Source organism: Melozone crissalis, unplaced genomic scaffold (assembly GCF_028551555.1).
Source record: "Melozone crissalis strain CALT ecotype California unplaced genomic scaffold, PUWL_Pcris_2 ptg000016l_1, whole genome shotgun sequence".
Lineage (NCBI taxonomy): Eukaryota > Metazoa > Chordata > Aves > Passeriformes > Passerellidae > Melozone > Melozone crissalis.
Window position 1 is genome coordinate 29,045,718 of NW_026535794.1, and position 15,354 is coordinate 29,061,071.

General features: G+C 34.2%; 1 protein-coding gene across 8 annotated transcripts in view; it reads right to left on the reverse strand.

Annotated features, from left to right (window-relative positions):
• Positions 1-238: 238 nt before the first annotated feature.
• The window catches only part of DGKB (diacylglycerol kinase beta), a 378,030-nt gene continuing 362,914 nt past the window's right edge, over positions 239-15,354 (reverse strand). For all 8 annotated transcript variants that reach the window (XM_054273525.1, XM_054273526.1, XM_054273527.1 and 5 more), the window contains 3 exons: positions 14,507-14,627; positions 12,799-12,859; positions 239-2,694 (listed from right to left, as the gene is read on the reverse strand). In XM_054273525.1, the coding sequence (XP_054129500.1) occupies positions 2,587-2,694; positions 12,799-12,859; positions 14,507-14,627 (290 nt within the window). In that variant the 3' untranslated portion in view covers positions 239-2,586. The remainder of the gene's footprint in view (positions 2,695-12,798; positions 12,860-14,506; positions 14,628-15,354) is intronic.

Consider the following 15,354-nt stretch of genomic DNA (forward strand, 5'->3'; position numbering starts at 1 on the left):
AGACAGCCTCTGCTGTGGAAACTGTTAATTCAGTATAATGGCTGCTCTGTTGTAATTTGTTACAGCGAGAATTTATATTCACTGACCAGCAGATCTGATTTACTGTTTATATGCCTATTCAGAATTGAATATAATTGTATAATCCTGATGGCATGGACTCCTCTATCCCTCTTTATATAAAAAAAGTGTGTTGTGACCAACTTGCTATCACAGACTGACATATTTAAAATTGCATACATTATTTAGTAATAGCTTATGTATAATTTTATTTGTTTTCAGAGTTACAATGTTCATGAGATAATCATAGAGAACACATTATATATTATTGTTAAACACATTTTTGCCACAAAAAGTTGAGAGCATTGGTAGAAAATCCTATGTCAAGTTATGTGAAAATATTTATCACCTGTAACCATAATTTCATAAAACCAATATACACTTTACGTAATATTATATCAGCAAATTCCTTCTTTTTGCAAATAACCTTTGCTCTATACTTATGCATGTTTGTAGTTCAGTGCATCAAATGCTTCTGTGTGTGTGTGTCTGCAATGCACAGGAAAAATACCTAGTTTACTCCTATGGTAACTGTAAATGTCAACACCACTGGACCCAAGAATGGTGAATACAAGATCTTAATTTTAGCGAATAATCACCTTCATATTTTTCTACCTAATGCTGAACAAAACATTAATTGGCATTTACCTCCTAATGTTTACAGAACATAGACTGTATATTTCAAAGACATAATCCTTACCAACTATATACTGACTTTTATTTTAATGTCTATTATATAAATTAGGACTCTGTTGAATTCTTATACTGAGAAACAAATGATAGTAACTTTATTTAAATACATGCACAGTACCGTGCACTACAGCATGACGAAGTATTATTTTTAAAATGGATGAATGAATCAATAGAAAAATAGATTTAATAAATAATTAACATTTTAAAGTCTGGATAAAAACGGGAAATCATGCATTTCAAGCAAAATTTTTTTTTCCTTGTTTTTTATGAAATCTCTGAGAACTTAAGACATGCAGAGCTGAGAAGCAGCTCACTCTGAACAAAGAACAATGTAAAGACTGCACAAAAAGTTTTGTTTGAGATTGTTTATATGCAAGACTGAAAAAATTTGCCATTCTTCGACTTCCCTTCAACATTAGACAGTGCTGTGCAAACCTCAGACAAATCCCTGTATTATGATTTCTAAGCTGTTAGGAAGTCTCTCAGAGAGCTAAGAAAGTTAAAACCTGAGCAACTGCCTCACCAAAATTTATGACAAGAAATGTCTGGATTTCAGAGAGCAAACTACAAAAGGGTAATAGACAACAGTTCATCATTTCCTTGAGAGATTAACTTAGGGGATGAGTAATTATGGATAGCATAAATTTATAAATTATTATGACAGGAAAAGATATGTTTAATTTTCTAATATTTAGAGTTCGTATCTATGTCTGAATATTTAGCATATGTTACTATGTCAATCAACTCATGAAACAATGAAAAGGGAGTATTTACTTGAAATTAATTTAATGTTCTTCCCTACCCAAACATTTGTCTGGACATTGACAATGCAATCAAAAGAACTGTAAATTTTCAGAAGTGAATCTACTCCAGTGAGTTTGATTAATTATGCATTAACCCATTTCTCTGAAGCATCCTTCACTAAATCTTTGGTGGGAAATGCACTTTAATTAGGCATGAGCTTTGGTTATTTGTGTGCATATGCACTATGCTATTGGTCTATGTGGAGAATGATTTAAAGTTTGCCATGTTACAGAGATGTATTGCTCATGAAAATAATTCTAGGCTTTCAACAAACACTGATGGCTAGTTTTGCAATTATTATTATCTTCACTCAGCACGATCTTAGTCCCATAGTTTTTGCTCAAACTTTCATCAACTTTTAATCTTAACAAAAGCTTACTCTAACTTACACAAGAACAATCATGATCATTAATACTGTGCATATTGTTAGATGTTTTCAGCAGGTACAGTTACACATGTACATAGGAGTTATCAGAATAACTTACAGGATTTTAATACTTAGTTGAATAAAAATATTCTCAGGGTAGAAAGAAATGATAAACTAAAAATAATGGCTAAGGAGACTTGCAATGATTCTACTCTGAAACAGGTCAGATTGACTATTCATCTAAAGATGTTTGATTGAAGAGATATTATTGAACTTATGGCATATGGTTATTGTAGTAGAAAAAGCTGAAACAGAAAAGAGAGAAAATCAAATTATCCATGACATTTTCTTCCTGTATTCCATGGCAGAATTAGACCACAGATTAGTAAATGGTAATGCATGCAACAAAAAATATGCTGTATCACTGTATGTAAACATCTGCTTTCATCATGCAAAATGCCTACAAAACTGTGACAACATCTTTTTCTAGTAGCATAGTTTTACATCAGCTCAGCTACAGAACAGTTAAACCAAAATCCAAGATTTTGCAAATAGAAGATATTCTAAAATTCTTGAAAGATTTCCAGCATAAATATTCCAAAGCCCAACAAAGCTAATTGGTTTTTTTGTTGTTGTTGTTTTTTTTTAAACTAAACTACATAGGCTTATTCCTTGCTGTGGTTCCTTGTTCTTTTGATGATAGAAGAGAAAAGACCAGTTTTTGGAGGCGGTCCCATCAACATGGGGGCTTGGTTCTTGTGAGTAATTTTTATCTGGGGAAGAAAGAAGAAAAACAGAGTTATCCCTTGAGCTAGTTCAGTCCCAACTATCTGAGATGCCTGATTTATCTTTATATATAACTTCCAGACCTGCATTGTTTAATCCAAGCTGAAAGGAAACTACCTGGTTTTTTGTTATGAATAATGTTCCATATGCAGTAGATCAATCTATGTGTAATAGTTTTTCTGCAAATAGTTTAAATTATTTGCAAAAAAATATTAATAAACACATGCAATAAAATACACGCCAATATATAATCTTACTTTTTGAGTGTGGGATTTATTGCTTGCTCTTGAGGAAGAATTTAAAAGTTGGAAAGAACATACATGCTGACAGACCAAGCTGTTGCCTATTATTAAGATATAAGCTATGTCTTTACATGCTTTATTTATACATCTAATCAAGCTGTACTCATGTACCACAGGACAGTACTTAATTTCAAAACAGCCATGGTGAACAAAAGTATAAAGTTAATACACATGAAAAGGTCCAAAAAGATGAACTAGCATTCTAATTTGTTAATTAATTGTTAATAGAAAAGACTCAAATATTGAAAAGACTATTTAAAACACTTTGTAATACTGCTCTAAAGCCACCCGTTTTGATTTCTTTGATATAGAACTACGAATCACCTTAAATGAGACAACCTTAAAGTAGATTATGTCTGCAATTTTCTCTAATTCAAGTCTAAATTAGAGAAGACATTTTATGAATGTATGCTATGCTCAAAGCTAATTGAAAGCAATTATCAAAGTGGCATTTTGTCTGTGACTTTAAGATACATTGTAAGATAATAAATGATTCTCATTATGTAATAAAAAGGTCACATCTTGCCTTTGGGCTAGTGACGTTAGGAGTTTTTCAAAAGCAATCCGAGACATTTTCTTTAGTGAACTACGACTAATACAAGAACCATCACTTATTAAATATCAGTTGTCACCTGCATAGTACCCACATCAGAGATGGGTATCTGTTTCAAAAAGAAACACCACCTCATTAAAAACTAGAAAAATATATCTCTTAAAGTGCATACCTGACATTTTCAAGCTAAAATGAATATCCTTCACTTGTCATTCACTAATAGTAAATGAAACAAAAAATGTATGTCACGTGGAGAGGCTCATTAAAATATAGATCAGGACATTTCTTGGGGTGGAAATCTACTTTACAATGTAAGAAGACAGAAACATAAAAATCTCAAAAGACTCTGTGTCTTGGTTTAACTCTATTAGAGCCTTTACTTTACTCTCCAAATGCTCATTTTCATGCCACCTTAGTTCATTAACTTCAAATTTCACGTGGGACCTCTTTTTGTCAACACTATTCATTAGTATCGAATATAGCATATGGGGGGTTCTTGGCAATGTAGATTACTTTCACATGGATAATAACTCCGGCTTTCAAAGACTGGCACCAATATATTTTCTCACAATAAATTCTGCTTCAGGCATCACTTGGAAGCCAAATCTGTACTTGGGGTAAGCTGGCATCATTCCATTGATGTCAGTACCAGCTGATGATCTGGTCCTGGAAAATTGCCTACTTTTGTAACTTCCACATGCTTCATAAGATGTATTTTGGGGATCAGGAGCAGTGATGATATCAACCTGATCCTGAGAATCATGACATGAAGTAACGTACAGCTGGTGTGAGTGAATTTTTCCAAGTCATAAGGAGTAAAATCTTGCTTATTGCAAGATTTGGCCATGATGTGGCAGTAGGATTGCCTTTAAGTTTCCTTTCTGAGGTAAAACAGTAATTCCATCCTAAAGTGAACAAAAGAGCAAAGCTCAAAAGATGGCTTTAGTAGGAAGGGGTGAGGTAATCCTAAGACCCTGTACAGATTGCGTGTCGGGTTGGGGCTGTTCAATGCTCCTCAGGATGAATGCAATTACATACTGAGTAAATGTTTATCATTTGTAATGTTCTTTCTTGGCTTGAGCCATCTGTTTCAGAGACCACAACCTCTTCAGTGTGTTGCTTCCTATCAGCTGAGATCAGCTAACATGCCTGAACATGATTAACCACTACCATGCATGGGGATGAGTCCTATATGACTCTCTCCAAGATATATTTTCAACTGTTATAAATAGGCACAATTCCAATGGTGTAAAATATTTCACATTCTGAAAATGCCACAATAAAGTGTAAATTTAAAGTATATTTTTTCACTTAGTCATGGTCGTGTCTATTAACATTGCATTGGTTAACAATGATAAACATCAATTCCTCTCTTTCCTGCCCTACAAAATTAAATAAATTGAAACATCTTATTTTTGGCTGATGCAAAAAGATCAGTATGTTTCTGGATCATTGCAGTACTGTGCCTGAAGAAGGCTAATTTTGTCTTTCTCAATACTCTCAGTCACTGCATTTCTGCCCTGGTCTCTCACTTCTGCTTCTGTTCTCATACTGGCAGCACTGCCAGAGCTGGAGCTGTGAGTTTGGGTGACAAGTGACAGTGCTCACTTCAAGATGGGAATAAGCACTGAGGATCTCAGACAGAGAAACAGTGTTGTAGGTCAAAGAAGGACCTAACATTGAAAGTGCTCTATGGGAGGACAAAAAGAGAGCAAGAGAGAGAAAGAGAGACATATCTTTACTTAGAAGCAACAGAGACTTTGTTAAGTCAAAAATTCCTACTTACGGCTCTATAGAGATTCTCTGTGTGTGTACAGGGAAGTGTCTAAAGACTAAAATTTACCTTTCAGTTTCTCTTCCATTCATAAAGCATCTTCATGTCTTTTTTAGTAGAAACACAATTATAAAAGTTTTAAAAAAACCCCCTTCTTTAAAATTTTTAATGTTTCCTAGATTTACCTGTGAATTACATATACACATGCACATGAGGAAAAGAGATTGCATAGACAAAAATCCAGAAAGCTAAAATCTAACCTAATGTATTTTTAGGAGTTGATAATATATACTTATAGAAATTACTACGCAATTCTGGAAAACAATTTTTGAGATCACTTACTCAATTTATTGAAAATAGTAATAACTTGAGGGTAATATAAAGAACATTTTAAACATAAATTGAGTGCCTGAACTGCTGCTGGAAGAAAAGCAAAACAAAACCAAACAAACACACAACCACCCCAAAAAATCCTAGCCAACCAAAAAAAAAACCCTCAAAACAACAATTCTCCCCAAACAAACATCAACAAAAACCCCAAAAAACATCAACAAAAACCAAACAAAAAAAAAACCAAACCACAACAAAAACCCAAACCTGACCCAAACAAAAAAAACCCACCAACAAACAAACAAAAATCCCCAAACAAACAAGAAATTATTTTACATACTTAGCATAAATTTATATTTAAAAACAGACAAAAGCAGAAAATAATAGAATTCCCCTTTGGGGGGTAAGTCTGTAGCCACCTGAATTGCTAGGATACCATGGATTTTTGTTGTAAGCCGGCTCCACAATGTTCTAGGCTAAACTTAAAGTGTTGAAGCCAATGACAAACCTCTTATTCACAAACTGAAGCCAAGATTTTATCCCATGAGGGTTGGTATATATAGTAAATATTTATCTAGCAGAAAAATCTTGCATTTGCAGAAATTACCTTTCTAGTATTAGAAAGTACATCCAATGATTGTATTCATGGCAATAAACACCAGGTCAAATTGAAAGATCATAATTCTCAAAAGAAGAGATGATAATATCTCCCTATATGTCATAGAAAATTTTGTGATAAGCCTGAATTTTTGATACTAAAAATACTTCAAAATGCATAAACCAGGCCTTTATTTGTTTTAGGAGCAGGTCAGAGGTTCAAAATTGCCTTGAAGCCACATGAATATCCACTAAATAAAATGCAGTGAGCATAAAATATTTTAGCATGATAACAGTATCTTTTAGGTCAGTCAGTTTTACTTTCATGTTCCTTTTTTTGCAGTATATGCTGGTAACTTTTATGCTTCAAAGAATGCCTAAACATTTACTCTTTAATATTTCAGAAGACATCATGCTATAAATGCAGGTTCTAAAGTATTGCATTTCCTGACAATAGGAAACTGGAAACAGAGCTAATCAGCTCTGCTTATAATATTTCAATTCAGGTTAAATAACTTATTACTGTATTTTAAAGACGGGGGAAAAACTGCCAGAAAAAAACCCCAGCCTTATCCAACTGGATCTTTTAGTTTATGGTCACTTTTTTACATGTTCTCAGCAGGGTTTAGATGTTGGTTGTTTTTAGGGTAAGTGGGTTTTCTCACAGTCTAGATACCCAAATGCTGCTCCTCTTACAGGAAATGGAGGGATGCAACTCCTCTATATCACAGGAGTGCCAAATAATTTTATCTGTCTTAGGTGATCAAGAGTGTATGGAGAATCATGTTATGAATCAGAGTGATAGAATGTAGGCACTGCTGAGCAAAATTAAACTGTGACTTGCATCATGTGGCATTTCGGGCAAAATCTCTCAGATCTAGACTAGTTGTTTTAAAAGCGTTATGCAACACATCTTAAATAAATTTCTAAACAATATTATTGTGCAAGGTGCAATCAAATCTAATCAGTTTGGCATTCATTAAGCTCTAATAATATACTCTAGTCTCTCTCCTAAGTAGTGTGATCCGTTTCCCCTTCACACAGGTAGATTGGAAAACGTTACGGTGTCATCATAATTTTTAAACATACTGAGAAAATGACAGAGCTGCAAAATTAAAATAAATGATTAATGGCATTTTTTTCATGTTTTGTACTAATAGGTATCACTGAGGTTTTAAATTAATAGAGCTGTCAGCTCAGGGTTGTTACAGATCCAGTGCAGAACTAAAATGGAAATTATGTATTCCACAGATACCTAAAGATGACATTCTGGAATATTTTAAATTTTAATTAGTAGGTGCAATTGTTTTTCCCCCTCCTCCCTAAAACCACTGCAAATTAATTGGCAATTAGTCACAACTAATTCTTTTCTTAACAATCTGAACTGGAAAGAAAGGTGTACTACATGCTAGAGTATTTGTCTGGGGTGCAGAAAGCACACATGCAGTAAATTGCTTTGTCAATTACAAAAACTACTGTTGTGAAATTAAGAAAAAATATGCATACATAAACAAAAATAATTAAAGTGCAGTGTACCTGTGACCACAAAAAATAATGCCCAGCTGCAAAATAAAATGTTAAAAACTCAATAAATCAATCTGGCCTTGGAACAGAATGCACACTGCTGCTCAAAAGGGAAAAAAAAGTGCAGCATTTTTGTATAACATCAAAAATCCTCTCTACTGATTTCCATTTTTGGGTTAACTCTGTGGCAATTGGCTAACATTCTATTGAAATCAGCCACCATAGCTAGGACCCAGCTCCTGTTTGCTCTAAAGTGGCAGATGCAGTAGGTCAAATTCTCTCATTATAAAGACCTGATAAGAAAATACTGCTACAACCAGAGACATGGAAAAAAGATACTTTACAGAGTCTAGAATACAGCTGCAGCTGCTTCATGTGATGTGTGAGGTAGTGGAGACAATGAATCTCTATAAAAGAAATCTGTAACTCTCTTTTAGTTTTCTCACTTCGCTCTGGCACACAGTGATTATTAATAAAAGCTTGGTTTGGTTTAAGTTCTTGTTTCTCTCTTCATTTAACTACAAGACAGTAGGATCCCTGGGCCCTGGCTCATCACCTCTCTACGGACTAAAGGAAAATCTGGAGAGAAACCACTCATTCAAAACTTATTTTTAAGGTACATTCAAATGACAGTGTTTTGAAATACTAATTTTGTGTAACATTATTCCATTACTTAGTCAAACTATCAGTAAACAATCAGGAAACAATTCTGAAAATACTGTGTCTCAGATACTTGTGAAACTGTGTTTTTGGCAATCCATTAGGTGAGCTCTGACTATGGGTTTTTATTTTTGTTTCTTTATTTAAGCAATATTCTTGCATCTTCTATAGACATTTCTTTCTTCTACTTTTAATCTAGTGTTTCTAGAAGCTTGACACTCTTTCAGATATCATGCCAAGCAAGTCAGGAATAGATGAAAGAACATAAATTGCAGTTATTTCTAATTAGGATGGAACATTGTTATAGATTTTTTCAAAACATTGCTAATAATTTATGTAGCTAAATTGAAAGATTACTTTTCTTAAAAAAACCCTGATGGCTAAAGCTAGAAGTTTATTGAATTAACTTGAGAGTCTTTGAAGTTTCATTACTATTAATGACCTGTTTGGAGATCAGGTGAAACCATAGATATCTTTCATGTTGCTATATTTGTCTGGGAGAGCTCTGATAGAATTTCTTCCTCAGCTAATCAGACAAGATGTTTAACACAATATTAACATTATCATCTTTCCTTCTCCCAAAAAGTCTTCTATAAAAAAAACAAACCAGTGAAAACAATACAATTTGATCCTCAGATGCTTCATCTTATAACACAGCAGACTGACTTTGTTAGACACTGCATTCTGCATGTGTTCAACATACTGAATAATTCTCGATGACAGATTTTTACACCAAGCCACGCACACTTTTAAGAATGCACAGAACCTACATGAGTGTGTACCTGCTCTCCTGTATGGATGATAGGTGCATAAGCAATGTATCATAAAAGATTTAAAAGAAACACACAACTATTTGTTTACTCCTAAAATTGACCACAGAAAGGAAAAATCACAGATCACAGCTTCTGGAGAACCACTGCATTATCTACCACATTCCACAGTATTTTCTCAGAGCTCACAGCATCATTTTGGAGGAGCATGGCCTCCATACGCATGAGAAAGAACAGGGTCAGCAACTCATGCTGTTTGTGCGAAACTTTTCTCCCAGTCAGAAAGGAGAAGCCACAAACAGAAACATGTTGGTTCCTTCAACAGGAAGTAAACTTCCAAGCCTGCATGTGCAGGCTGTATCCTATACACAACAGAGATTTGAGGCCAAACTTGTTTTCCTGAATAGGCACAATAGAAAAGCAGGAGAATTTTGATCAGGTTGAACTTAATTTCTTGAAAAATCATTTGGAAAATACTCTCATTTATATCAAAACCTGAAGCAATGCAGAAAAGTACTTTTGAGCTTAAGTACTTGCAAGCTGGGCAAGAGTTGATTCAACTCAGGCTGATTCTATGAGCTTCTTTCTCACTTAGTCTCTGTAATATTTATAGGTCAGTCCTTAACAATACTGAAATTCCTAAGATACCAAAAAAAGTGTGTTATTTCAACTTCATAAAAGATAGTTGAAGGGGGAAAGATAGCAGGTTTTGTTTTTTGCTGTTTGGTTTTTTTTTAACAATAGCTTTCTTGCTGGAACACAAAAGAATCAAAAACCTGAGGCTCAGCTGCTGTGTCTCACTGATGTGTGCAACCTAACAAGGTGCAGACTTCTCTCTCCTAAAACTAGTGAGATGGTATATCCAAACACAGCTTTTTTCCTTCAAACAACATCGCTAGTAAACTAATAAGTGCCTTGTCTCAGCATCCTAATGAGAAAAGAGGTAGCCTGGGAACGTCTCCCCATGTCTGCACAATGCAGGAATGCATCTTTATATACAGGCCTCAATTTCTTATAATGACTAGAGAAAGAAACTTCCTAAGAGGCAAAAGGAAAGGAAAGCCAAATTATCACAAGTGTCTAGGGAACTTTATAGAGAGTTCTTTATCTGGCCATGATGATTTTTTTTTTTTTCATTTAAAAACGTGTCACCATACATTTGATTTCATTTTGGGAGAAAATGACAGTTTTTTCTCTAAAAAAAGACAAACCTAATGATTTTTATATTGGCCTCCTTATCAGTTTTCTGAAATTTGAGCACTTGCTGGCTCAAATGACTGATTACACAGCTGACTAAGCCTAAAGAATTATTTTGACTTTCTGGGGGTTTCGTATAGACTCTGGTTTGGATACACATCACAGGTATCACCCTGGTATTTACATGATCAAGCACGCTTTGGCTTCCAAACAAAGATCACTGTGAAGCACAAACTCAGATATCAAATCTTGACCAAATCTATGTCTAAGGACATAGGTGGGTATTATCTTCCTATTATCTAAGGAAGAATTCCTACCTACTTTGCAGAGAACTTAAAGAAAAAACTATACTGTAGCTAGAATTAGTGGGGAGGAAAGAGGTTGGACCATACATGTTTTTTACTTTGTAAGATGTAGGAAACAGAGTGTGGTACATTATACAAAGATGCAAGAAGCTGTTGCACTAAATACTGAAGCTCCTCAGCAGAAAAAAAACCCCCACAAAAATGAATAAAATAACAAAAATTAATATTTCTATATCTAATTTCATGGAAGTGCATTGGTATAGCAAATAGTTAATGTATTTTTTCCTCAAAGACTAAACAAGTACATTCAACAGCATGGTTCTCTTACACAGCACCAAGTATATTTTTAAAACAATGGTATAGCAAAAAGAATAGGTTCCTCAGAAGAGTATATGCCATTTCATCTCCTTTAAAACTGGACAGCAGTAATTGTCAATAGTAATTTACTGTTTCCCTCAGGGCAGTAATTGAAATGTAAGAATTGTCTTTTTCCCCAGGTTTGTTCTCAATTGCACAGGCAGCTTCTGCTAGCATTATCAATCAGATAACAGGGATTCTGCACAGACCAAGCATCAGGACAGAAAAAAAAAAGAAGCACATGTTATTGCCAGCAACCTTCCATAAGTTCTCTTCTGTAATCTGGCAACTGAAAAATTCCATGTCTTTTTCCTGAACAAGTAACTGCTGGGTTCAGTACTGTTGCTCTGCACTGAGCCATCATTGTAGAATAGGTAAAGATAATGATATCTCTTAACTCCAAACGGTTTTCTGCAACAAATCTCATAAAACCCCCACTGTTCTGCTTTCACACAGTGTGTGTTTCTATGGTTCTCCTCACATTGCAGAATCTGAGCACTTCCCTAGAGAATGAGAACTCAGCATCCTTCCCACTGTTCAGCTGTACTCTATGGTGTATCTGGTAAACATGAACTACCACAACCCTCTTCTGTCATCCTAACCCATATATTATCAGCTGCACACCTATTAGCACCTTTCTGAGCATTATCCCTTTTATTTTTTGTGTAACTTTTAATTCTACCCGAGCCATAAAGCTCATGACAGGATTTCAGTATCCTTTCTTTGAAAATTGCTCCCATTTGTAGTGGGATTTCTTCCTTGTTACAGTACTATCTTGTCATATTTATAAGCTGCAAGGCTATAGCAATTCATCTACTTAAAAGTACAGGTCCTCTTTAGATAACCAAAATTAGTAGAACTTAATAAGAAAACATATTAATACAATGCACAGGACAATAAAGAACTTTGATTTCATCAGCCTCCTCTCTGAAGGCCTGGTTAGCCTCTATGATTTATTGGAGAGAGATGAAAACAGAGAGTTCTTACAGATACACCTTTTCTTGCATTGTCTCTAAAGAGTCACTCAAAGAACCTTCTCTGAGAAAGTTCTTATCCTAGCCTAGGCTATCCTAACCTATGCAGATTGATGTTTGTATGCCCTCACTTCCTATATGTGGGTACTGAAACAAGAAACTAATTAATTTCCTTTATTTACCTCTTAAACTGTAAGGACTTAAAGAAATATTAGTCCTATTGTATAATTGAAGCAGAACAGTTAAGACTTCAGCTTTAATTAAAACTTTCTTGATATGAACTCTCAAAAACACAATAGAAAAGCTTTCTAAATTTTTAAGACTAACATTAGTTACCCTCTGCATTTTAGCATCAAAACAAAGATTGAATTTTCCTCAGCAATAGAGAGACAAAATCTGATACACCATCATAAATAAATGGCCATATTGGGTAAAGGGATACTGAGACTGCACTCTTCAAGTATTTTCCAAACTTCTGAAATAGATGTCTTTTTATTCCACTCTAACCTGTGTTTGAATTCAGAATGATGAATTGAAACTGCAGGGAGTACGGAAGTATATAAAAACAGTTGAAGATGTTATTTAAGAAAACTTCAGTTATTCAAGAAAAACTTCAGTTATTCAAGAAAAACTTCAGTTATTTAAGAAAAAATCAGTTAATACTGATGAAAACAATTGTCTTCTAAACATAAGAGAAATATTTCTACCATTGAAAAAAAGAGAAAGGAAAATACTCAGTTGCAGTTACCGTGCAAGGAGTTTGCATCCAAGGTTCTCCATCTATCTGCATAGGCAGAGACTTGCTGGTCCTAAAGGTACAAAGTTCATAATATAAGAAAAAGAAACTAGAAAAATTGATAGATGTATTTATTAAAAAGGCACATGTGTGATGGCATACGGATATAACCCTGATTCACCCTAAACTCCTTTGGAATTTCCAGTACGATTCAATATGCTTACAAATGTAACATAGTCAACTTAAAAAGCTTAGTCTGATTTTCAACATACAAAGCAAAAACATGGCAAATATTAATGTATCTTGCTAGTAATACACTACTCTTTCATGGAAGAAGAGTCTGTAATTTGTGAAATAATGAGTGAATGACACAATAACAATAATAGTATTTTATATATATATAGCATATATATTATTCTACTATAAAGGAAATGAGAAATAAATTTTAGGTCTATCATCACTTACTACAGTCACAGTGTCTGAGTTAGACAGAACACTCACAGAGAACGAAGTTTGCACTATATTCAGAGTGTTTAACATGCCATATTATAAATTTAAATTGTTAGCAAAGGGGCACTGATTTCAACAGAAAGATACAGACAGTATTCCCTCTCCAGTTCTGGGTGTCACATTAAGAAAAGTGTAGCAAAATGAGAACAGAAAAAGAAAAATTACTACATTTATGGTCTTTTCCAACCCTGTATTTTTGTGTAATAACAGTTTGCACACAAGACTGTTAGAAATAGCGTGGAGTGGTTAAATCTAATAATGGAAAAATTAGTGACTCATGTTGGTCAATGGAAATTCTGGCTTGGATGTTTTTTGAAAACAAGCTAACATTACAAGGAATTATCCCCTATCACCTATGGCCATAAATGAAGGAAGAATTTTTAACGAGCTCTCAGTTTATAGTTCAGGAAGGGTTCCTACTTATTCTTTTATTGTTGCTCTTCTGTTTTAGGCTCATAATTGCAGAGCTTATGGGTTTAATAAATTTTGGAAAATTCTTACTGAGGAATTCTCGACTGAAAAAGAGACGGTCAATTCCTTTTCAGTCCTTATTTAATCCAAAAGATAGATTAATTACTTTTTCCTTGTGTTCTAATTCAAGTTGACTCTATTGTGAATGTTTTTATCTTAGAAATGATAAAACACAATGAAATTAGAGTACTCCACCATCATCGGCTCACACACACCAACAGATTTAGTAACAGCGGCTTGTCAGAATTCAGTAAATAACAAATAAATTAAAAACAGAGCACTTTGACTTCCACAGATCAAAAAGTGCTTTACAATTACTAATTACACACTAATATTCCCTGGTGTGATATGCATTATAAATGGGTTAAAATGTGACAAAGTAATGCTAAATTACTTTTGGCTTGAAATTGCATGGAGTATATGTCAACAATAAACCCCAAGATGTTCATGCCTTACTCCTTCTGCTCCAAATGCTTGACAATACCTCTTCATTGGACAAAATGGCACTTGAATAGAACATGTGAATATTGAATGTAAATTTAGTTTTTTGACACATTTAAAGAAAGGAAGATGTATGGGCATAGAATGTAGATGGAATAGATTAATTCCATATACAAAAATGATACTTTCACAAGAAATAATAATTATAATTATGACTGTTAAACTACAAAAGAAAGTCAATACATAAAACTCCTCAGTTTCACTCCAACATTGCAGTCTAAGTTAAAGCTGCTGATACCTGATGACAACAGATGAGCACTGGGCAAGCCGTCTTCCAGCACTTTTCAGACCTGTGTATATCTGTCCCATCTCCATGGCTCCTTCCAGACCCACCACTTCCATAAGCTGGTCACTTAGATCTGCAAAAGTTGAAAAACATCCACATTTTGTCTTGTCAGCACTTCGAAAGCAGTCACAATGACCAATGAGAACCGTCAGAAGACAAGCTAACAATAAAAGATGTGGAGAACAGAACTGGCAAAATTATTATTCCTAAGGAGAATTACAGCTCTAAGTTGGACACAACTGGGCCCTGCTGTCACACAATTCTACAATATCCTAACCAAAATTATTCTGAAATAGAATAATTATACCCATGGTTACATGAAGACTAAAGAAATAATTTCATTATATGAGAAAACAAAAGATATTCCTTCATTTTGATTACCTGACACACAAAGAATGAGATGTTTACAGCGCAGAAATTTATGCTTTTTATTTTTTCAACAGATATTTAAAATCTGTAAAGAAAAAGTCACTGCTCCAGACCCTATTGGATCCTCTTCTATACAGTACTTTCCAGACAACGTGTACAACTCTAATTCAGTCTTTACATGCATGCATTATTATGATGAGATTTTGCATTGGATCAGTGTCTTAATTAGTACAGAGATGTAATGCAAAAAGGCAGAAGAAAACATTAACTACCCTCCTAGCCTTCCAAATTTGTCATGCTTGTTTGCACTGTTATATATTGTTTGTTTCACACTTCTTTTTGACTAAATAGTACTTTGGCATTAAACTTCAAAAAATATTTAAATAAAAATTAGTTTACTTGGCTTCAAGGAGCAAGAAAAGTTCTGTGTA